Source organism: Zootoca vivipara, chromosome 2 (genome assembly GCF_963506605.1).
Source record: "Zootoca vivipara chromosome 2, rZooViv1.1, whole genome shotgun sequence".
NCBI lineage: Eukaryota > Metazoa > Chordata > Lepidosauria > Squamata > Lacertidae > Zootoca > Zootoca vivipara.
In genome coordinates, this window is record NC_083277.1 from 35036579 (window position 1) to 35062273 (window position 25695).

A 25695-nucleotide genomic window follows, 5' to 3' on the forward strand; every position below is an offset into this window, starting at 1 on the left:
TTGCAGATTCTTGGCCACTTTGTTTACTGACAAGCATCTCTCTCTTGAAGACACCTTTCAGCTTCCTATTCATCTGTGGCTTGATTGCTCTAGAATTGAACTTTTTGACTCAAGAAGTGGTATATTGAACTTTTTTTTTTCTTTTAGCCGACTTGAGCAGATGTTGTTTGTTTCATACATATGAGATGGTAACTTTGTGCTGTGAATTGCAGTGATGATCCTTCAGGGAATAGAGATGATGGAAAGAGGACTTCAGCATAGCTCAGGAAGTTTACTGCAGGGCTTGCAGGAAATTTTGGACCAAACTGGTGACACTGCAAAAAAGAAAAGAAAGGAGAAAAACCATCTGTACAAAATTCCTCACGCCACACAAAGTTTATATGCACTCATATATATATATATATATATATATATATATATATATATATATATATATATACACACATACACACACACACACACACACACACACACTATATATATATATATATATATATATATATATATATATATATATATATATATACATACTGACATCTGGATTATGTGTCTCAAGAGTTAAACATCACACACAATCAGATTTAAAGCCCTGTGTATCATTTGGCAACCCCTTAATTTCAAAAGGAAACGAAGAATTTCAAGAAGCCAGGGCTTTATTTAATTCCCTTTTAGATTTCTCACCCATTAGATTCCTTACCCACCCTTTACCATAAGGTCCCAGGATGGGTTACAAATACCGGTAATGACTGCTATGGAGGGAGAGGATAATTTTATTTGTTTTTTCTGTATGTTATATTGATTTTTTGTATTTTTTGTATGATTGGCTTAATATGATTTAGAATGAGTAAATGAATAGACAGGGAAGTATTAGATTGTGTATTAGATTGTGTTTATAATTTTATTTGTAAGTTTGTGTGTTATATGATTTGTAAGTCTATGTATATTGATATGAATCTCGATAAAGTATATATATTTAAAAACAAAAAACAAATAATGACTGCTTATGAACACAAGTGGCGCTGTGGCACTGGGACGCAGGTGGCGCTGTGGGTTAAACCACAGAGCCTAGGGCTTGCCTATCAGAAGGTCGGCGGTTCGAATCCCTGCGAAGGGGTGAGTTCCCGTTGCTCGGTCCCAGCTCCTGCCAACCTAGCAGTTCGAAAGCACGTCAAAGTGCAAGGCGATAAATAGGTACTGCTACAGCGGGATGGTAAACAGTGTTTCCGTGTGCTGCTCTGGTTCACCAGAAGCGGCTTTGTCATGCTGGCCATATGACCTGGAAGCTGTACGCCAGCTCCCTCGGCCAGTAAAGTGAGATGAGCGCTGCAACCCCAGAGTTGGTCACGACTGGACCTAATGGTCGGATGTCCCTTTACCTTTTTATAAACACATACATTTTTTTTTATTGCCAACTGTGACACCCCACTCCATGGTGGGCAAGGTGGCACGGGCATGTGAAAGCCAGGGCGGGGCTGTCTGTCAAAGGAGCAGATTCCTTTCTTTAATGCCCTGTGTTGTTATAGATTTCTCTTTCTGATTATTTAACCTGCTGGAAAAGAGTCCACCAGCATAGGCCACTGACCAGGACAAAGAAGCCCTCCAAGCCAAAGGGATAGCTTGACTTGCATGTCCAGATATCTGAGTTGGCAGTGTGGTGTTTTTATGATGACTTGGTTTTGTTCTTATATATTGGTATATCTTTCTGATCCATTGAATAAAAAAGGGTCAGGGTACCCTTTTTGCCACTTGAGGTGAAACAGGAAGTGCAGCCTTGCCCTGCCACTGCCACTGCCACCATACCTGCTGCCACTGCCACCACTTCTTTGCCTGCCTGCAGGGCTGGCAGCTGCCTCAGTCCACCTAATGACTGAGATAATGCTCCAAACTAGCCACCAAGTGATGCTGTTCACAAGGCCGTTTGTCAGGACGGGTGCTGACAAGCTCTCCTAACTAACCTTGGGATCACTTAAGCCAACTTTGGTCACCGTGTATGATGACCTACATTGGTAGAGAGACAGGGAAAGGCGTCCTTGTTAATTCTACTCCAACCTTTCAGTGGCTTTTGATAGCAATCTTTTGGAGTGGCTGTCTGAATCACAATCCTAGCAGAAAGGCAAGTAAGGATAGGAAAGGTAATGAGGGATGGATTTCTCTTTAAAATGTAAGAAATTCTTCTGTAACCTTGCCTGAAAGTTTCAGCACTTTTGGGGTGAATAAATTTACAATAGCAAGGAGAGGCTGATGCAGCAGGTTCTTTCTGTTTGGTGACCTTACTGAAAATAATGATTAAATAAGGCAGGGTCAGCCCTGTTAAACCAAACAGATATGTCAATGAACAGTGTAACGCTTCCAACAGAAAGATGTTGTCAAATGGTTACATATCATTATCAATGGGGTTTGGCAGTGCGGTGTGGCTTTGAGTATGGCCATGATTGCACATACAAGAATGACAATTTAGTATTAATAGGTGCTATTCAGCCTTGCACTCTTCCAATCATTTTGTCTTTGCAAGCATTTCACCTTTCCAGATGCTATGATCTTCCTTCTCCTCCTCTCATGCCCTGTTCTGGGTGTTCTTTCATTGCCTCCCCCAAACTAAAAATCAGGAGGTATGACAGAAAGAGATAAGGAAAAGCCCAGTTATGCAAGTGGAAGTCATTATGTGGGGTTTCCGTTGGTGGAGCTGGTTAGGTGAATCCTGCCTATTCTTTTCTTAAAAAGAGACACAAATCAAGGCCTTGTGTCTGAATAGTTAAATCAGAACATACATAGGCAGCCCTGGTGAAATTTCAGAAGGCAGAGGAATTTCTGACTAGGAATTTTGGTGGTTGGGAATTGGATTTACAATGCTCTGCATTGCTCCATTATGTCCCGTGAAACAGCTGATGCACATAAAACTTGGATTTTAGGGAGGGCTTCATACTTGAGATTCCAGTGGATCTTGTGCTCAGGTCCTAATTGCCAGTTTCGTGAGAAGAGGATGCTGGACCAGATAGGCTTAGCCTGATCCAGCAAGCTCTTATGTTTTTAATGACTGGTTCACTGGATTTTCTCATAAATTGGCAATGGTTATGACTGAGATTGATGAGAGCCAAAGTAACAGAGATGATCACAAATTGCTGGGGACTGAGGCTCTAGTATGCAATAATCAAACCAGCAGAGCTAAGTGTAAACAGGCAAATATTCAAGGACCCTAAAGATGGTGAAATATTGTTGACAAATCACTCATCATAAAGTCCATCTTGGGGGGGGGCAAGCTTATCCAAGGCTTATCTCAAAGCATGCCAACTTATCCTTCACCAAAGAAGCTCATGGAAGTTTTTTTTGGGACAAAACCATAATAGTTTAATTGTCCTATTAGTACTACTTACAGGTAGGTAGCTGTTTTGGTCTGCCATAGTCAAAACAAAATTAAAAAATTCCTTCCAATAGCACCTTAGAGCTTTCGTGTGCATGGTATCTGGTATCTGAAGAAATGTGCATGCACACAAAAGCTCACACCAATGACAAACTTAGTTGGTCTCTAAGGTGCTACTGGAAGGAATTTTTTACAGTATTTTGTTTGGCCTATTAGTATTCACATACATGTAATGATAATCATTTGAAAGATGGCTTCAGTGACTTTCACTTAGGCACTGACGGAGATAGAAAGTAACAGATGGGCACTGGGAAGACTAATTGTGTTATAGCTCAAGCTAATTGTTGTGCGTGTGTTGAGTTTATCAATTTATAACTCCAAATAATTGTTCTATTCCCTGCAGATACCCCAAATCAGTTATGCTTCAACTGCACCAGAGTTAAGTGACGACAGGCGCTATGATTTCTTCTCACGGGTGGTACCTCCAGATTCCTTCCAAGCGCAGGCAATGGTGGACATCGTGAGAGCTTTGGGGTGGAATTATGTCTCCACATTGGCTTCTGAAGGAAGTTATGGAGAAAAAGGCATGGAATCATTTATACAAATTTCCAGAGAGTCAGGTAGGTGATGAATCACACTGCACAAAATGGGAACTTATTTTAAATACTATATTGAACGAAGTATGAAATAACTTTATTTCATACCTTCACAATTCCATTCCAATGGTTTCTTCATTCCTCTCTTCTCAACTTACATAGAGGTTTTCAGGAACAAAGCACTTGAGTCTGAGAGCTAAATTGCATTAATGCTCTGTTGGAGAAAGATATAACAGTGAAATTGTATCAAGTTTCTGGTGCCCCACTGCTAAAATCACGTGCTATGGTAAGATAGTACAAAGCAATGTTTTAGCATATTGAGTCCTTATCTCTTCACAGCCGAGAGTGCTTTTAAATCAAGCAATTTCTTAGATATAAACTTTATGTCGGACAATTCTTCTATGTCTTTCAAACAGTTTTACACTTTTTTTTTAATCAGATGGGACAATGTGAGGAGGTCTCAGCTTGAGGGATCAAAGGTTATTAGCTCTGAAGAGACACCAAGCCTGTTTTAATGCAATGGGCTTGGAAGCCTAGAGATGTCCTGTCTTTTGATATATGCTCAAAGGCTTCCAAATTACATTTGAAGATATTCCCACACTATTTGAGATAAATCAGTGGTTTTCAAACATACCTCTTGGGAACCTTTTCTACACTGATGAGTCTGTTGTGGAACCCCTGTACATGTCTTTTATTGAAATGTTAGTATCTTGTGGAAGATTCACGGCCACATTTTAGCATGTCCATCCATAGGTTTTGGCAGTAGATGTCTGACATCCAGTTGCCCACATTGCTGTTGCATACAGTGAGGAAGGGAGTTAAGGTGTTGGCAAGGTCAGCAAATGCGCCTGTGGGAGCGCTGGCTTGGTTCTGCTGGTGTGCTTTCATCATAGTGACCTGCTGCCTCAACCCTCTCCACCCTGGTATGTCGTAGTGACATGCTGCAGCCCCACCCAATCGTCTAGTACTGCTTATGGGCTCCATCACTGCCTTGCATGTATAGAGATCTCTCCTAGAGTACAAGCCATTTTCCATGTGAGTTTATCTGCTGCTGGTGATTTTCTCACTGAGAATCTTGATACATTGCCAAAGAATCCCAGGGTTCTCTGCAGCACAACTTGAGAGTCATGCACGGGACCTGCTTTGCCATTGCAAAATACATCATCTCAAAACAGAGCACTCCAGATGGTAAGAAAATGAAAGCTAGTCTTCTGCTAGCTCAGATAAGCTGAAACATTTGGTGGATTTAAGAAACAGGTTGTTACGGAGGAAAGTGTACCCCAGTGAAAGGATTTTGCTGCCTCTATTCAGTATGGACTTAAGGACTTGAGGAGACTAAGTGAGTCAGTTGGATTAAAGTACCTGTATCTGGATTTTACTTTTTCATCAGGAGAGATGTATAAATGCTGCCACCCCAAATATATAGCTCACTAGTTATATATTACAGAAATGTGAATACTTGCAGAAATAGGATGTCCATGTGTAAAGTGATGATCACACTGCACCTTGAATACATTGCTCAGTTTTTGTTACATTACCTTAAAATACTTGCAATCAATATAGAAAAGATACAGAAAGTGAGACTAAACAGTTATGATTCAGAAGTATGGTATTCCTTTTGCAGACAAAGGAATGGCGGTAAAAAATATGGATATGCTATAACTCAGATGTCTTCCACGGCGTGGGGCAGGACTGTGGTCAGGTCAGAGTTAGGGCAATCCAGTACCCCCCTGACCTCATTTTCACCCTGCCTCATTACAGTAAGCACCATGCACATTTCTGCCAGGATACTCCTGTGGTCACTTACTACATGCTCACTTTCCTCAGATTTTTATTTTTTAAAAAATTTCTGACATTGTTCTTACATTGGCCATTTCCCAGTCATCTTGTATACAGGGTGATTTTCATGCCATCGCTGCAATTTAGCTTGTGGATTAGCCTCCTCCCCCACTTTTTAACACAGTTCTTCTAATGTGATGTATAACGGGAAGGAAAGGTGGAATATTTAAGATAATGTGTTGGGTTCTCCAGTTTTCTTATTCATTCATTCATTCATTCATTCATTCATTCATTTGAACTTTATATATCACCCTCTTTACCAATTATGATTTCAAAACGAAAATTCCAAGAAACAGTAATACAGAGTTTAGGAAGGGGATGGGTGGGTTGAATGCCAGAGACATTCACGGTTCCCTGTCAATGCTTTGGAGTTTCCATCGCTAACCTGGGCAGAGTGTGCTGACTGCATCAGAGGGAGAGTTGAAGTGCTAGACTAAAATGTAAAAAGCCATCCTTTTCCCTTGCCACTCTGCTGGCCAAAATACGTGCTGTGTATTGTTCTGGAAAATTTGGTTTGGCTGCTGTTATCAACAGGCTGTATCATTGTTATTGTTGTTTAGTCATGTCTGACTCTTCGTGACCCCATGGACCAGAGCACGCCAGGCACTCCTGTCCTCCTGTCTTGCACTGCCTTCTACAGTTTGGTCAGACTCATGTTGGTAGCTTCGAGAACACTGTCCAACCATGCTGCAAAGCTAGTGGTTGGCTACTTAGTGTTGGCTACCACTGAGCTAGATGAACTATTGATCTAACACATCATGTTTTTTTAGGTAAAATAAAATAAGTAGACTAAACAAATATGTGAAACTGCATCCAAATCTAAAATGTTTCTCATGGATTTCAGATAGATTTGCCCTGCCATGAGATCTGCTAAACTTCCAATGAGATTTCCATCTAAAATAGGTCATGGAAGGAATTTTCCATGATCTCAAGCAGCCACATGAAGTTTGTGTTTATTGCTGGATTAATTAAGTAGTTCAGTGGCAGCAGCAACAACTGCATCTTTGCAGATTTCCTGCATTATCCATACGTCAAAGAGCATCTGTCTGATTACCGACGCTCAAAGCTGTCATTGGGTAATTTAAAGCATCTTATTCTTGAGCATAATCCATGCTCAAAAATGGCTGTGGTTGGGATGCTGCACTTTGAAAAAGATCTCTTTAGAAGCAAGATACAATATGTTGGTGTTTCAGAAGCTTCTGGTATTTACACAAACTTTTCTGGTTTGGATGCATATTTATGTAGCATTAAGTGGGGGAAAATGTTTGGGATTTAATATTCCAGGAACTGATGAACTTATTTATTTAACTATTTATTTATTAGTTAAATTTATGTTCCTTGCTCCCCACCCCCTGACACCCAGGGCAGAAAACAGCAACAAATTGAACAAACAATAACTATTTCAATGCAGGTGTGTTTGAAGGAGCAGGGATAGCACATAAAGCCAAAATCACATATAGGCAAAACACACTCTCCCTACACCAGGCTTCCTCAGCCTTGGCCCTCCAGATGTTTTTGGCCTACAACTCCCATGATCCCTAGCTAGCAGGACCAGTGGTCAGGGATGGTGGGAAATGTAGTCTGAAAACATCTGGAGGGTCGAGGTTGAGGAAGCCTGCCCTACACCTTTGAATGCTCTCCCAAAGTAGGTTTAAAATGTCCTGGAAAACCTGGGCATATGGCAGCCCATATCGGAAATGTTGATTTGGGGGCAATTTGTGCCCGGATTTCCCCTTTTTGAAATATGGCAACCATACATTGTGCGGAATGAATATAAATGCTAAGTGGTATTAATATTATGCTGGACACGCCATGTGATGATGCATGTCTTGCATCAAAACTGGTACAGTTCAAAAGTGATTTGCTAGAATATGTAGGAGATGCTGGCTGGCTGACAGTCTGCATCTAATTCTTTCTGATACTCGGCTTTCATTGATGTACAAGAAGTCTTCTCATAAGTGATAAAATGTTTATTATCATCACTCTCAAATCTGTGCCAAATTACCTGATATTCTGGGTTATTTGCTAGAGTGGCTGCCAAAGTGCTAAATTCTCAAGGGTTGTAACAGTGACTAGAGAACATTATTATTTTCGTAATTTTTTAGACACACTAGCAGAATCGGAAGACAGTGACTTGTCCTTTTGGAGTTCATAATTCTTCTTAAAGTGACCTTTATTATGGGCACTTCAAGTTAGTTTAGATTTGTCTTTGTGACAGTGGATGAAGATTTGAATTGCATGCTGCAGTCTGTGTGGTTTGATTGGAGGGTGTTTTTTTTAGCGCCCCCCCCCCATGATAATTTGGATTTACTGATGGTACTACTGGCCACGAATCTTAAACATTCTATCTTTGATGAATTGGTTTTCTTAATTAGTAATTAGTGGGGTTAATTGCTGACTAAAAGGTTAAAAGGATGTTTGTGTATTAGGGAGGGAATGTTCAGTTAAGGATCAGACTGCAATAGGAATAAGGATAAGACCCTTGGAAGTAAATTTCTTTTAACTTACTGAGACTTACTTCTGGACAAATCTGCAGAAGATTACAAGGAGAAAGAGCCTCAGCTCAATGGTACAGCAGCTATTTGTGCATGCAGATTGCCCCAGCACTACCTTAAATCCCCAGTAAAACTTTCAACCGTTGAAGAATCTGGTAACCAGTAAAGTCCCTTTCCCTCTTTAAATGGCAAGATGTATTCTAATCATAGAGTCTTAACATTGTAGCGTTGGAAGGGACCACACGGGTTATCTAGTCCAACCCTCTGCAATGCAGGAATTCTTTTGCCCAACATGTGCTTCAAACCCATAATCCATGACCTCGCATGAGGTTCCAGTACTTCCCCCGAGAGTTAAGATGGGAAAATACTGACCTTGTTCTCATTTGCAGTTCCTTATTAAAGCGCCTATTATGGCGCTGGAGGAGACTCTTGAGAGTCCCATGGACTGCAAGAAGATCCATTATTAAGGAAATCAGCCCTGAGTGCTCACTAGAAGGACAGATCCTGAAGCTGAGGCTCCAATACTTTGGTCACCTCATGAGAAGAGAAGACTCCCTGGAAAAGACCCTGAGGTTGGGAAAGATGGAGGGCACAAGGAGAAGGGGACGATAGAGGGTGAGATGGTTGGACAGTGTTCTCGAAGCCACCAACATGAGTCTGACCAAACTGCGGGAGGCAGTGGAAGACAGGAGTGCCTGGCGTGCTCTGGTCCGTGGGGTCACGAAGAGTCAGACATGACTAAATGACTAAACAACAACAACAACAACAAATTACAGCCCATCAGAACCCTAGACTAAAGCTCCATTTTACTATGGAGATCTGCAAGGAAAGTTGCAACAAATAAGGGAGAATTATTCAGTTTTACCACTCTAACTGCATATAAAATACCAATTACTTCGAACATTAGAGCCCCAAAGAACCCCTTGCCAAGAATCCCAATTTTCCCTTATGCTGGTTCAACTGCATGTCCCTTTGAAAGCAATTTGAGCAGCATAAAGAAGGGCGGGCAAGTTTGGGACGCACCTAATTTCAAACTGATGATAAGGACACCAGTTGATATAACACTGCTCAATTCCATAACGTTTGGATGAAAGAACCTCACAAAACAGTTTTACTTTTTAATCCACGTCAGTTTGCAAGCTGATTTGCTCAGAAAGCCCCAGGAGTTAGCTTCTAGTACATGTACCCAGAGAATGGCTGTAGTCTTGGACTCCTCTCACCCTTGGCTAATTATATTGAATTGACATGCAACCTCATACCAAATTAAAGGCATTTATTGTGCTGAGCAGAAACAGTAGCTGGGGGAGGGGGGGAAGAGATGCAGTCTCACCACAGCAAATCCATCCATCCATCATCTGCTAAAGGAACATACATAATGAAGAGATCCCTTGGGTAACGCCTTTAAAATACATATCTCCACAGAGGGAGCCATTGGGTTTAAAAGCTGAAAATCATCATAAATGAGACAGGAGGTGGAAGTTTGGTAGACAGGCTAAACCTCTCTAACGAGGGGCATAATTTATGCATCCTCAGTTTTCTCTATATTGAGTGATTTCCCCCCATCCTGCTTCAGTACATTGTAATGGACTGTACTTCATTTCTCTCATGGGTTAAATATACTGCATAGCAGAGTATGAAATGTTAATGACAGGATCGTTTTATGTACAGTTTCAAATGCAGTTTGCAAAGTATATTTTACCCTCTTAATTGCTGAGATCCCTAGTCATTCATATTTGTGCTTGTTATGTATTGCCATATTAGCTGAGGAGCATTCTCATTAATACAGCATCCTCTTAATTACATTTTAAGTTGACACTACTGAAACTGCCACTGAGTACCATCACCAAAGTTTTCTCTCCACTTCCCATAAATTAAGCAATATCACAGATTTTGTCTTCTCAGTTGGCATGGTAAAGCTGGCCAGAAACATTTAATGAGCTATTCAATGTTTGCTGGTGGTGCATTTAAAAATAGTAGCAATAACATTTATTCTGTGCTTTCAAATGAGTTTTATCAGTTTCATGAGAAATATTAATGAGGGTACTTGCTTTTGAGACTAATCGTAGCATGTTTTAATGTGTCTTTGACTGATAGTAGACCTTCTGGCACACATTGCACAGTTCTGGTGTGCTCCTTGTTACTAGAATTATTAGCAATGGTTTAAAAGTTTCCCCTCTCCCTTTATGAATGTTGATTTAATAAATGTTGCATAAGTTAAAGTCTCAAGGGTGTCTTCTGTCACAAATGCTGCATTGTAATACATAGTAGTAATTTATTATGTGGAGTTACACCACCAGTAGTACTAATTATTTCCCTTTTGGGCTTGGATACTAGGTTCTTTCCTATGAAACAAATAGTGTTCCATTCAGAAAACAGGGCTTTACCACCCCTTCCTTCCTTGTGCACCCCCCATCTGTTTCTGGAGACTGTGGGATTCCTAGTTACCAGGGCCAGCCCAAGACATTTGGGCACTTCAGGAAGAAGCCAAAATGGTGTCCCCTCCCCACCAGGGAAGAAGAGCTGAGGGAAGATCTACATCAGAAGTGGGGGGGGGGAGAGATCAATAGTCCCATGGCATGAGTCCCATGGAGGTGTCACGGGGAGATGGGCAGTTTCTGAGGAAGAATGGCAGGAACTCAGATTGCTGCAGCTGGACAACCTGGGACTCAGTGTAATGGTGGGAAGTGTCAGCAGAAGCCAAGGGAGGTTAGAGTCCAGGGACAGGGCTGGTACTGTGGATGATGGTGAGCTGGATCCTGGAGAGGGACCATGCAGCGTAGCAGAGGAGTGTTCTGCACCAGTGACATTGGACACCCCTAATCAAGTTTCTCCTGCTGTGGAACCTGCTCTGGAACCTCCTCCTGTCAGCTGATGCGAGTGAATTGTATGTTGAGCTGGTATCAACTCTGCTTCCATCTCCAAGGACATGGAGATGCCAGCAGTGGTATCAGAGGCGGATCCAGGGGAGCACGAGTGGTTTGGGGCACCTCAGCTATGATGCAGAATGGAAGGCAAGAGGGAGGGGGCAAATTTTGGCATCACACAGGGTGCCACTGAAATTTGAGACCCCGAGGTCCACCACTTGTGGCATAAACACACTTCACCAGCTCAACGCACCCGGAGGAGTGCCCATTCACTTGGCTGGGCTCCATCCATTTGCATAGCTGTCAGCCCTCCCTTTTTTTTGCGGGAAACTCCCTTATTCCAAGCCACAGCTGTCAGCCTTCCCCCCCTTTTTTTTTTTTGCTGGAAATTCCCTTATTCCCACTGCTATCCTGGATTGTTAGATATACTGTAGTCTGTCCCCGGGACAGGTGAGGCTGCTGCTGATCCCTTATTTTCAAATCTGAAAGTTAACCACCCTGTCCTTCAAAAGGAAGGTGCTGCAGAATCAGTACCTTAGCCATGCATCTAATTCTTTTGTACACATGCTGTACATTGTAATAATGCCTGATTTAAGCATGAAAGTCTTTGGCAGAAACCTGATCTGGAAGTTTGAATTCTTTGTCGGGCACTGAGGGTCAGAAAATTACTGGTGAATATCGTGTGTCACACACTCACACACACACCCCTCCCAAATGTAGTTTTTGAATTTCCTCCTGTTTTGTACAGTAATCTGAAAAGCAACAAATGCTTGAGGTGCATTCCAGGGGATAGCAATGCTATTATGGTAATCTTACAGTGCACGCTGTGAAGAAGAATGAAAGAGTCAGTGGGAAAGGTGGACTCTGACCTGGGAGGACTCAATAAGAGGGCTTATTTTGATGAGGGCTCGACCACCATTACAGAGTCTGAGCGACATTCTCATTGAAATCAAGAGGGAATCTTTAACTGGATTTTAACAGTACTTGCTGATAATGAGAGCCCTCAAGAGCTTCCTTCCTGTGATGATAAGAGAGGGGTTACCTTTGTGGAAAATATTGTGCTAAGCCTCTCAGTTCCCTGAAGATGCACCTCCTTTTCTTTGAAAAAGCTCACTTTATGGAGGACCAAGCAAACAAAGAATAATAGAATCACAGATCATAGAACTGTAGAGTTGGAAGGGACACCAATGGCTATCTAGTCCAAACCCCTGGCAACGAAGGAATCACAATAATTGCTACTTCTGCTCCAGTTTCACAGCAGAGGCCAGAAATGCCACCCCCACCCCCCTTTGAGTGCAGATCTAGAAGACTGCCTGGAGCACTCTGTGACCAGGAAGTGCCACAAAAAAACAACAACCATTATTTTATTATAAACCCCACCCCAAGATGGACATAACTGGAAAGCCTCCTCTCGATGGCTTCTGGGGGAATGAAGCAGTGGATTTTGTGGGGCAGGCAGAAGTTCACTTCCAACCAGTGGTTGATGTGAAGCCAGACTCCACCCCACCCAGCATCATGCAGAGGCTGGAGGGGAGGTAGAGAAGATGATGATGGGGAGGGGCGTCTCGTGAACAGGGCACTTGCCAGAGCTGCTGTAGTGGCATGGGCAGCCGGTGCCAGGAGGTGAAGGGCTCTTTCCCCAGAAAGCACACACACACACACATACACACACACACATGCTGCTCCAGGGGGGCTGGTGGTTCCCCAGGCACAGCTGCCCTCCAGTCTCAGTGCTGCATGGGTTTTCCCATCATCCAGGGCATCAGCATTCTGTTCTTACAGTGGCCAAACAACAGCCTGTGGGAACCCAGCAAACAGAACCTGAGTACAAGAGCTTTATCTCCTCCTGTGCTTCCTAGCAAATGGGACTTAGAAGCATTGCTGCTTCAACCTAGCCATTCTGGCCATAGCCATTGACAATCCTTTCCTCCTTCATGAATTTGTCCAGTCCTCTTTTAAAGCCATCCAAGTTAGTGGCCATGACTGGCTCCTGTGGAAGTGAGTTCCATAGGGGTCAGCAAACTTTTTCAGCAGAGGGCCGGTCCACTGTCCCTCTGACCTTGTGGGGGGCTGGGCTATATATTTTTTTGGGGGGGGGAAATGAACGAATTCCTATGCCTCACAAATAACCCAGAGATGCATTTTAAATCAAAGCACACATTCTACTCATGTAAAAACACCAAGCAGGCCCCACAAATAACCCAGAGATGCATTTTAAATAAAATGACACATTCTACTCATGTAAAAACATGCTGATTCCTGGACCGTCCGCAGGCCAGATTTAGAAGGTGGTTGGGCCGCATCCAGCCCCCGGGCCTTAGTTTGGGAACCCTGCTATACGCTGTACTTTCTGGATCACTCAACAATCAGCTCCCTTGGATATCCACGAATTCCAGTGTTTGGAGGAAGAAAAACCTTTCTCTGTGTTTGCGCTTATCTGACAGACAACTTTGATTTCCACACATATTTTACTTAGCAGACATTTTATATTCCCTACATAAGTTTTGTCGCCCTCCCCTTCAATTTCCATAATCCTTATGCTTAATACCATTTTTATTAGCAAGTTTTACAATGCATCTATCTTTCCTTCCTCCTCTCCACTGATGAGTCTAACTTGAGCAGTGTTGTTTCGATTCTTTTGCCTCCTTCGCTACCTTTAGGGATAATCTGAGCCTTGTTTTGCTTCTGCAATCTTCATTCAGGCAATTAGTTTAATGAATGTTTCCCCTGAACAAAGACATCTCAAGCAAACAAGTTGTTCCTCACTTCAAAGTGAAGAAGACCCACTCCACAACGCATTACCTCGTGACGTAATAACAGCAGCTGGGGATACTTTGTTCCCGAATGTGTAATACCACTACCTGATTCTTCTGCCTGCTATGGATAATTTCCATACCAGCTGTCACCAGGAAGTTGATGAATGCAGGTGCTATATGTCAGCATGCTTGCAGACAGTCTGTGAAGTAGAGGCCATTTTCAGTTTCTTTTAAGTGTTGCATAGTCCAGTCTAGTGTTTACCAAATGTGGGTCTCTCTGTTTATAGACTACAATTCCCATCACCCCTGACCACCGGTCTTGCTAGCTAGGGATGATGGGAGTTGTAGTTCAAAAACAGCTGGAGACCCAACACTGCTCCCGTCCTAAATCTGACTGGATTTTGGCACTTATCCTTTCTGCTGGTGCAGAAATGGAAGCAAATGTTTGATATGATGAACCACAATGGTAGGTGGGCGTGTTTAGCCTGGGGAGAGTAGAATTGCATTTATCCCATACTTGGTATCTGGTGATCTAATGAGATTGGGGGAAATGCAATTGATATAAGCAAAAATCTGTCCTTATTCCCTTATGGAGTACACAAGAGCCCTTATTGGGTTCTCCATCAGTCGGAGAATATAACAGAGGCCAACCAGAGAATTTTGAGAAGCAAAGCCTTTATTTTTGCTGTTGCAACAGGGTCCTTCCCCTCACGCAGGAGAACAAGGAAGGAACCCAGAACAAAAGAGAACCTCCACTTTTATCAGTTTTCCCATCACCAAGAAACACACCCAATACACCATGTTCTTGAAGCTACGAACATGAGTTTGACCAAACTGCGGGAGGCAGTGGAAGACAGGAGTGCCTGGCGTGCTATGGTCCATGGGGTCACGAAGAGTCGGACACGACTAAACGACTAAACAACAACAACAACATCACAGCTATGTAATCAATACCTCACAAAAAAGGAGGGTTCAAGGTAGAAATCTGAGCACTTTTGACACCTCTCCTAGTCCTCCTCTCACCCCTCCCAGATGTGAATTCCTAAACACAAAGAGAAATTAACATTTTCATAAGAGTTGATCACTGTCTTTTGTTCGGAAGAGTCTTCCATTGTGAATGAGATGGCTGGCAGTCTGGCACCATTGATGGGGAAATGTCCAGTTGGCAGAGCCTCCGGCTTACAGGTTTATGGCTCCCAAATTGCTAGTCATGTGGAAATGTGTGTGTGTGATTCAGTGGGGTGGGGGAAATTCCTACAAAAAGATGGATATCACTTTAATTCTGGTCAGTTTGGGAAAGTCAAAATGGTTTTCAGGCCTGTCTTCCTGTACTGTTTGCTTGGTACATTTATGAACATTTATTATATATGTGTGACCTCAAAATTCTTATAACACAATATGTGTCCTCACTTCAAAGTCATCCACACTTCTGCTTGCCCTGTGCTTACTAGTCACCGGTTCAAGAGGTTTTTCATTTGGCCAGCTGCTTTCCTCAGGAAAACCCAATGTTTACTACTGAATCAGAACAAATGTCTGTCCACAGAAAACCCAACTTATGTTTGTTCCCATTCAGCAGCAAAGAGTGAGTTTCCATGGAGGAGAGCGGTGGAACAAGTTAAACCTAAGAGGACAGCTGCATCATATTTGTGTAAATGGTACAGTTATAATCTCAGGAAACACTTTGTTCACTCCTGAACTCTGCTTTTGGCACACTGCATACTATAGATGAGGCACTGCATTCTCTTGTCTGTCCTGAATCTATTGGCAATGAATTTAATTTCACCTAATTTTTGAGAAGCTTTCTCATGGTTTGTGGGGAATAAGAGTTGCTCCCAGACAATTACCTAAGACTCCAGCAAATCCCACAGAATTCAGTGATGCTTATTTCGAGGTATGTTTGGTCAGGGTCCTGCTGGTTTGCTACTATTTAAAAATGCCCTGGCCTGAAAGCAAGACAAATGTCACAGATCAGCCTTCCCAACCTGGTACCCTTTGAACATTGTTGACCTACAACACCCAACAGCCCTAGCCAACATGGCCAATGAGCAGGGATGGTGGCAGTTGTAGCCCAAAAATCTGGACGGACACAGTTTGGGGAAGGTTATAATAGAAGAACAAGGAATGACAATGCAGTTTGTATATTTGAGTTCCAATTATGCAGTAAATAGTAACACTTATTATTAATAATAATAATAATGCTTTTTGAGATGTGTTTGCATAGTATTTGTCATAATCTGAATCGTCTTGACAGCCAAGATGAAAAACACTTAATTGTTCAGTTTCCTTAAAGCTTTTGTTGTTGTTTAGTCGTTTTGTCGTGTCCCAGTCTTTGTGACCCCATGGAACAGAACACGTCTTCTTTCTTAAAGCTAGTTTTATATTAAGAAAATAGAAAGTCTAGACAGAGAGTCTAAACAAATTTAATAGCTAATTAAATTTACATTGTTTGCATTTCTGAGCTACTTGGATGGTTGCTAAGCAATTGCCTTTTCATTTTTTTAACATTATTGTCATAATTTGGTGATTAATTTGATTGTTGTTTAAGTACTGTTTTCTGTCTGTTGTATAAATTCCCCGTTCTTGCTTTGAAGAAGAGAACAACCAATAGAAAAAGAAAAAAAACCCTCAGCGCCAACACCTGGCAATCTGTATTCATTATCCAAAGGAAGCATCATAGTGATCTCAGCACCAGCATTTTTTCAAATTGAAATCAACAGATGTTGCAGGCCAATAAGTTCCTGATTTACTGGTGGTTACTACTAATGGTACAAATCTCTTGATCAATTGGGTTTGATGGAGTGTGGCAAGAACTGCTTCACCATGAATATATTTAATATGTGATGACCCACCCAGTCCTAAAGAAGCCAGCCTTCTAAACCTCTGTCAATAAAAGTAAATGCCTTTGACCTCATGGTGTTGCACAACTATTATTCTTAAATGCACTGAATGGCTATGATTAGCAATGTAGGTCCTCCAATTTCCAAAGAGATCAGTAATGAACCTTCATAGGATAAACACCACCCCATTCCTTCTTAGCCCATGCTTGAAACAAATTTTCACAAGGTGCAAATATTTCACAACTAGATACAAGGAGTTTCAGGTCAAATATTTAACCTTCCACCCTTTCCCATCTCTCTAATATGCCCTGCTGGTGGTTGGGAAACAGTGGTACTTGGTGTAAACACAGTAAGTTTTTGGATTTTAAAGAAATGCATCCTACCTGTTTCCAGGTATAGGATGTGTTGGACACTTCTTTGTACCAAATCACCTATATTATGTGATAGTTTAATCCTTTCAAGCCAAATCTCCTTTCTTGTGTTACTCTTGGTGCAGCAGTATTATAATCATTGAAATCTGTGGACCAAGGGCGTACCCACCATGCGGCAAGTTAGGGCAGCTGCCCTACTCTAGAAGCAGGGCTGGTGGGCAGAGGCGGAGCACAGCCCGGCGGAGCGCGAGTTCGCCATTCCCGCCGCACCGCGCCGCACCCTCCCTCCAGCTCCCCGGCGCGCCCTCAGGCAAGGCCAAGCGCGGCGGGGAACCAGGGAGCGCGGCGCGGTGGGCGGGAACGCCGAACTCGCGCTCCGCTGGGCTGGGCTCCGCCTCCGCCCACCAGCCCTGCTGCTAGGGAGGGGCACAGCCCGGCGGAGCGTGAGTTCGCCGTTCCCGCCGCACCGCGCCGCACCCTCCATCCAGCTCCCCGGCGCGCCCTCAGGCAAGGCCAAGCGCAGCGGGGAACCAGAGAGCGCGGCGCGGCGGGCGGGAACGCTGAACTCGCACTCCGCTGGGCTGGGCTCCGCCTCCGCCCACCAGCCCTGCTTCTAGGGAGGGGCACAGCCCGGCGGAGCGCGAGTTCGCCGTTCCCGCCCACTTTGTGGCCCCTCCCCTTCCGTGCCTTGGCCCCTCCCCTTGCCCCCCCTAGTTTTGATCCTGGGTACGCCCATGCTGTGGACTTAAAATTAACTTGTCCTGCAGACTTAAAACTACAAAATCCCAAATTTGGTGGAGCTGTTAACAATTTATGCATCCATATTGTCTTTTGAGCATAGCTGCCAAGTTCTCCCTTTTTTTAAGGGAAATTCCCTTACGCTGAATAGGCTTCCTCGCAAGAAAAGGGAAAACTTGGCAGCTATGCTTTTGAGTAAATAATGTTGAGTAAATAAAAGAGGAGAACAAAAGAATCTGACTTGGCCCCAACTCTGGCAACCAGATCATCTTCCTCTGCATACTGTTAGGGTGGGCTGGCTGCTGCATCATTTTCAGAGAAAGCTGGAGGAGGAGGCAGGCCTTAAATAGCCTCCACCCCTTCCTCCCATGTCTTGGCAAGCATCTCCTGGCTTAGCTGAAACTGGTCTCAGGCTGCCACCACTGCAAAAGTGCTTCTGCCTGGACCCTTTTCAGAGCCGGACAAGGGGACAATGTTGATAATATATCCTCAAATACCAGTTAGCTTGTCCAAGTTCTCTTATCCAGGAAATAAAAGATAGTGAATATGTGCTTCATCTCATCAGTTTAATAAGATAGCATGCTGTACATGTACATGTCTATCAGAAGTAAGTTCCTTTGATTTTACAGAGAGTTGTTGCCAGATGTGGCTATATAAGTTTGCAGCCTAACAGAGGTTTAATGAACAATATGCAAGCAGCCTCAAAGAACGCAATAAATAAATTCTCAGTGATGGAGTTGCTTTAAACAAATGTCTTTTGGGGTGAGGGTGGATCTCCACAACAAGCACTTAAAAAGGAGTCATTATTGGTTTCCTTACAATTTGATAGCCTATTGTACCAGCGTTCTGGAATACACACTAAAAAGCAATTAACACTTCTGAGTGCTTTGCAAAATTTTATTAGTTCAGTGCCTCTTGAGGTTCTTTCACATAATGCTGTTGCACTGAAGATCTCTTTGAAGCGGCATTCCTTTCCTTTGCTGGTTCCACTACAATAAAGTGATACCGCTATGGCTGCAGTAAATCCAGAAATTTCTTTTCAGTGCTCCTACATATGAATAATATATAAAAATCCATTAATTGCAACCAACTTTTCACTTTGTAAGATATTATGTAGTTGGGCCACATTGGCTTGGAACAGGCCAGTTTACATCAGCAGATGATATACTTGCCAGGAAGTAGTGTTTAATATGAATGATTCCACCCCAGCCCCTCCCCATGCTGGTTTTCTCTTTCTGGTTTTGCTTTTTAAAAACACAGCAGAGCATTTCTGAAATCCCCACCCCTGCAGTCTGATGTATCACACACCATTGTACAGTAGTACCTCAGGTTACAAACGCTTCAGGTTACAAACGCTTCAGGTTACAAACTCCGCTAACGCAGAAATAGTATCTCAGGTTAAGAACTTTGCTTCAGGATGAGAACAGAAACCATGCTCCGGTGGCGCAGCGGCAGCAGGAGGCCCCATTAGATAAAGTGGTGCTTCAGCTTAAGAACATTTTCAGGTTAAGAACGGACCTCTGGAATGAATTAAGTTCTTAACCTGAGGTACCACTCTGGTAATATAACACCACTCTGTCAACCAATTCCAATCTATTGATCTTGTCTTAGGAGATGGCTGTCTCTTAAGTGTTCTTCACATGCTGCACATTCCTTTGAATGTTCTGTCACCTCGTCCTAGAAATGACTAATTAATGTTACTGTATTGGGCAGCTCACCGGGTGGGTTGCAGCTGCCACCCTTGCTTCCTGGTTGGTGATCACTGTTGCTTGCTGGGACAGAGGGGTGAAGCAGCAGGGAGGTTGACACGGTGCAAACACACCAGCAGGAGAGCTGGATTGTCTCCACTGGTGCATGTGCATCACAACCTTGCCTCCTCTGCTTCCTGGTGACCACTAGGAGGCCACCAGCTGGGAAGCTAGCATAGCAGCTCTGCCCCCCACCCAGCAAGCAGCCTCTGATATTCAGGCTACTTCACACTTTTGGTACTTTAGGTGCCCATCTAAGATGTCAAATTGCATGTAGAAATATAAGGATTTCTCTTTATCCTTGGCAAAAGCTTCTATGCCAGGGCAGATGTAGGTTTGCAATGTAAGATCCATGAAATGGCTGAAGGACACAGTGATGTGAAGGACTCTCTTGAAGTTCCTACGTCTATTCATCTAGACAGTGTTTCCCAACCTTGTGCCTCCAGATGTTTTGGGACTACAACTCCCATCATCCCTAGCTAGCAAGACCAGTGGTCAGGAATGATGGGAATTGTAGTCTGAAAACAGCTGGAGGCACAAGGTTGGGAAACACTGATCTAGGAGGCTGCTTTTCTCCCAGGCCAGACTCGGCCTGAAAAGCAATTTTTAGTAGACTGCCACTCCCTCTTCACCTCTGGCATCACTTTTTACCTTGAAAAGTGCCACTTTTCCCTCTGGCATGGCACCTTTGCTAGAAGGTCTTAGAAGACAGAGGAAACAGGAAGGGCAGCTAGCGGTAGAAGTGGCCCTTTTTGAAATTAAAAGGCCTTTGAGTTGCTTTGTTCTTCCTCCTCGCCAAGGCACTTTGTTTTGGTTCCCCAGAGCAGCAGTGAGCAGGGCAGCAACATCCCATCCCAGTGCTGCTGTGTTCTTGCTTCCCATCAAGTCCCTGGTGTAGGAAGAGGAGAATGAGAGAGTATATCTGTTTGTGGGTGACTGCCTGGTCATATGCTCCCTTTCCGCTGAGTGTATGTGTCTTCCTGCCTGCCTGTGTGGTGCGTGTGCTTTATATGTGTGGCAAGCATATGTGTTTCTGCGCTGATGTATAAGGAATTATTTTCATTTTCATTTACAGTGGTACATCAGGTTACAAACTTAATTCATTCCAGAGGTCCGTTCTTAACCTGAAACCATTCTTAACCTGAGGCCTCCCGCTGCCGCCACGCCAACGCCACACAATTTCTGTTCTCATCTTGAGGTACAGTTCTCAACCCGAGATACTACTTCCGGGTTAGCGGAGTTTGTAACCCGAAGCGTTTGTAACCCGAAGCATTTGTAACCCGAGTTACCACTGTATACCAGGACTGACTAACTCATAACCTACAGACCCTTTCTAGTCCTCTTCCCACTGCTCACATGTCTTTTTTGTGTGGCAACCAAGTCCAAATCCAAAATTTGGCATTTCAAAAGACAACTTTTTAAAGAAACATTGACTACTCCCATGGGTCCTGTCACCATGATTATGTAATGCCAAAATAGTTATTATTTGGGGGCCCCATTTTTTTGTTCTATTTTGATTTTTAAACACACAGACAAATAATTCTTTCAACATTATTATTCAGAATTATTTCCAACTTAGTCTAGTATCTTCCGACACAAAAATACTTCTTCCTGCAGCACAAAGTTAAGCTATGGCTCTTGTTCCCACAGGAGACAGTGATAGCCTGGGTGGCTTTAAAAGAGGATTATACAAATTCATGGAGGAGAGGGCTATCTATTGCTACTAGACATGATGTCTATGCTTTTCCTCCATGGTTGAAGGCAGCAATGCTTCTTAATACCGGTTGCTGGAAACCACAGGAAGGGAGAGCACTCTTGTGCAGCCATCCCCAAACTTCGGCCCTCCAGATGTTTTGGACTACAGTTCCCATCATCCTTGACCACTGGTCCTCTTAGCTAGGTATCATGGGAGTTGTAGGCCAAAACATCTGGAGGGCCACAGTTTGGGGATGCCTGTCTTGTGCTTAAGTTTTGCTTAAGGGTTTCCCACAGGCTGGCCACTGTAAGAACAGGATGCTGGATTCGATGGGCCAGTGGTCTGATCCAACAGGCTCATCTTGTGTCCTTAAAAGTAGGGTGTGTAAGGTTGCAACTGCACACAAAACATAGGTAATCCTTCAATGCACTTTCCACTCCTTTGAAAAAAGAAGAAATATTTATATTACTATATATATATATTAGGGGGGGGGACTTAATATAGTTCCTGTAGCATTGCGGAAGAAGGTACGTCATTATAAAATATATATTGAAAGAAGAATGAACATGACTAACTGGGCTCTGAACCATCTCTGAGATTGCTTATTGGTTAGATTTCATTATGTGCTGAGTTAAGAGACAAGAACATCAGCAGGGAATTAATCTAGTAGAAAGCCCAGTTGACAGCTCAAAGCATGCAAATAATACCATCACACTGAAGAAAGGCAGCAAGAGAAAAAGAGAAAATAAATGCTAGATCAAAAGCGGGGGGAGATTGAAAGGAAAGATGTAGAATCCCAAGTATTCAGAGGCTCGATGTATGACAATGACATGATCAGACAGATCCACATTACTTTAACAAAGATCCATATTTAGAGCAGCCTCAAAAGAACATCTTCTGAGAAGCAAAAGCACCATGTGTGAGAAGAACTAATTACCCTCTTGGCATTTCATATCCTGTGATCCAATGTACAGACATTGAGTAGAAATCGGTATTGACAAGGTCTACATGTACACAATTAGCTCCTGGGTTAAAGAGACTAAAGGGAACATCACCAGGAATAATAATAATAATAATAATAATAATAATAATAATAATAATAATAATAATAATAATGGACTATTGGTGGCCCTGTCACTGCATTTTCTTGCCCACTTACTTTTTATTTTAACCAAAGCAAATTCTAAAATGATTTAATTAATCAGTGCTAAGTTCAATATTACATCAGTAGTAGCAGTAGCAGTAGTCTCATGGTCAATAAATCTAGCACCTCCGCCAGCAGCTAAACTAGTACAGACATTCATCCTGTATCATATTCAAGCTACCAGAGCAATCTACCATCATCACCCCTTACACTGAGCTGAGATGGCCAGGTTAGATTGTGTAGGGACATCCCTCCAGCCAGCATTTGTGACTGCGCCAAAGTCACAGTGTTCATTGAACATGCAGAATGGTGGGAGGTCTGCTGGTGGCTCCCTTTCTGGCAGGGCCCAGTAGAAGGCCCCAGAACAGGACATTCCAAAGGCAAGGAGGGGTAGAGCTGGCCTAGGATCCACTGGATTCTGACCTTGCCCCACTGCCATCAGGTGACTGCATCTGGACTGTGGATGCAGGAGCGGTTCTGCCACTCCACAAAGCTCCACCAACTGGTGGTGGGGGGGGGTTGGTTCCACCCTGTATGATGCATTTCAAACCAATACACAAAAGCATATAATCCATGCCAAACCCAACAAAATTCGTTTTTTTTTTGCCTTTGATGTATTTCACTATAGGGCCCCCAATATTCTGTTATCTCGTTGTCTAATATATTCAGATGTACTTAAGAGATCATGTGCTCTGAGTCACAAAGTAAATACCATGGCAGAATGCAGCAAAAGACAAGCACTTTGAGGTCCCTTTGATTTATGTGGATGAGTTAAACATGTACTTAGATTTCTGTCATTTCAATCAATAGGAATTAAGCCTGCTTAACTTTGGTTGCATTACGCCCTGCGTATTTTGCATTTGGATACTTGGGAAAAAGGAAAAAACCTCTTCCCTCCCCCCATAAGGTTATATAATATAATAATTAAACTGGGTGTTGTGATAAATTGAGTAGGGTTATATAAAAAGTGCCGGCTCAACTTCCGTGGGGATAACTGGAGCACAAAATTACAGCCCGCTCCTCTCTGCTATGAATCCCCTTATGTACACCTCTCCACCTCTGGGAGCAGACAAGTGGAAGTGATAGCGGACCTTGCCTACTTCTCCATGATTGTGTCAAAAGTGAAAAGAGACACACCCAGCATCTTGACACTCTGGAATCTCCTTCTGCTTGGGCTCATAGGAATTCAGGTGCAGCTCCCACCATCCATGGCAGACAATGCCAATGGGATGTTTTACTTTAAGTCCTGCTATTCCAAGCAGAAGGAGATGCCACAGTGCGAAGAAGGTGGCTGTGCTAATGAACAACAACAGAGCAAGGTGCAGACAAGATGAAGCTTTTTCATCTAATGAACTATTACAGCGTTGGTGTTGCCTGTCTGGCCCCTAAGGCAGTGGCAAACCCTGGGGTCTCAAATTTCAGCAACATCAAAATTTGGTTCCCCCACCTCTTGCCTTCCATTCTACATCATAGTTGTGGCACTCCTTGCAGCACCCTTGAGGCTCCAAGCCCAGTGTGACTGAACTGATCGCTCTCCCCAAATCCACATCTGCCTAAGGTTAGCAGGAGGGAGGAATCCGTTGAACGGAAGGGAAGAGAGGATAGGAGGAAAGGAGGAATTTGTCAACACCGTTGGGTGCCTTTGACTAGCTCTGTTGAACTCCAAAAAAGAAAAAAAGAAAAGACTTACTAAGAGACAATTTTCATGTAATTTACACTTGCACAAAGCTGCTGTTCTTAGGTACCCTACATCTGGATACATGGAAATCCAAATTTACAGTGGGCAGAAGCCAACCAACTTGTTCCAACAGGATTTCCACTTGTGCAAAGGAACTTTCAACTCTCCTCCTCTCCAGGCGTTTCCCCTAAATCTGTTCAGGCTCCCCTCCACCCTTGCAACCTTCTAGAGCAGATTTGGGATTGGTGTGGGGTGCACAAGGGGGGGGGAGAGGGGAACTTCCATTGAACATGTGAAAATTCTTGTGCTGATGGAACAAGTTAGTTGGATACCATCCAATATCCAAAAGGGCAAGAGACAAACCTGAGTTGGCTTCTTTGTATTAATCCAAGTAGCATTTAGACCATTGGCCAAATGTGCCCCTCCAGGTCTGACTAGCTCACCTCAGGGCTTTTCTCAGGTCATGGCTTTATTCCCATGCTTTACTAGCCCTGCTGCACACCGTTCTTGAGGGCTTTTGTGTGGCTGGAATGTGTCCTTGAACTGTGCTCATCTCTCTAGCTTGGCTGGATGTAGAGAAGTGTGGTGTGGTGTGTTTGTGGCGTGTGTGTGACTGTTAATGAGCTACCCTACAGGGTTGGGGCTGAAGCAGGGTCACCTTTGGCTTTTGTACAGCTGGAACATAGCCTACTGAAAGGTCAGAGTCATGCCTATTGTTCCTTCCACGTTGCTTCTGGCTCTGCCCACCAGTGACAAGTCGCCCGCAGAAGTTTGCTTCTTAGGGAATATGACCCTCTGACTGGAAACTCTGATCCCCCCCCCCCGGATTAGAGAGAACAGCCAGTCATGGGTGAGATAATGAATGAGGAAGACTCTTTAATCAATTCAGGGTTTCTAATTCAAGCTAGTCTGCTAAACAAATCAAGAAAAAAACATAAGAGATCAGAAAGAGAAAACAAACAGTAATTTTCTAACTCTTCCTATATCTTTGATATTTCTTAGAATCACTAGGTCAGATCAGTGATTTACATGAACAAATATTATCCTTATTCCTTGCAGAGGGATGCAAAGGATTGGCTGAAACTGGAGTGAACAGAGTTGCCCCAGGCAATGAAGACAAGGACTTGCTCCAGTTATCCACTTTCACAATGCATTGCAGGTCTGTGATTGACAGAGGAAGAGCCAGCATCCAATCAAATTGGATCCTGGGGCTTGGCAGATACAGTATGTGGCTGGATATCAACCTTCTCCCATGACATTAGTTTAGAAGGTGTAAATTGGGTAGGGTCTCCCCTTTTGCTCTTGCCAGTTAGTTTTAACAAAGGGTGGAATATCCACATGTGCCTGTGTGCTTTGTTCACAAAAGCTTTGGCTTTCATAACAGGGGAGCACTGTAAGGAACCACCTGTGCTCTGCACACAGCTGCCCTGTGTAGCCAGTCTCCAAGACTGCAGCTTAGAGCTTCTCCCTTGGCAACCAAACATGTTTGCTACATAAGAGCCCTGCTGGATCAGACCAAAGGCCCATCTAGTCCAACATTGTGTTCTTACAGTGCCTATCCAGCAGTTGACAGCT

At 43.3% G+C, this 25695-nt stretch overlaps 1 protein-coding gene across 3 annotated transcripts in view; it reads left to right on the forward strand.

The window, feature by feature from the left end:
• Nucleotides 1-25695, forward strand: part of GRM7 (glutamate metabotropic receptor 7) — a 402109-nt gene that overhangs the window by 129907 nt on the left and 246507 nt on the right. For all 3 annotated transcript variants that reach the window (XM_035108097.2, XM_060271366.1, XM_060271367.1), the window contains exon 2: nt 3762-3978. In XM_035108097.2, coding sequence (XP_034963988.1) covers nt 3762-3978 — 217 coding nt within the window. The remainder of the gene's footprint in view (nt 1-3761; nt 3979-25695) is intronic.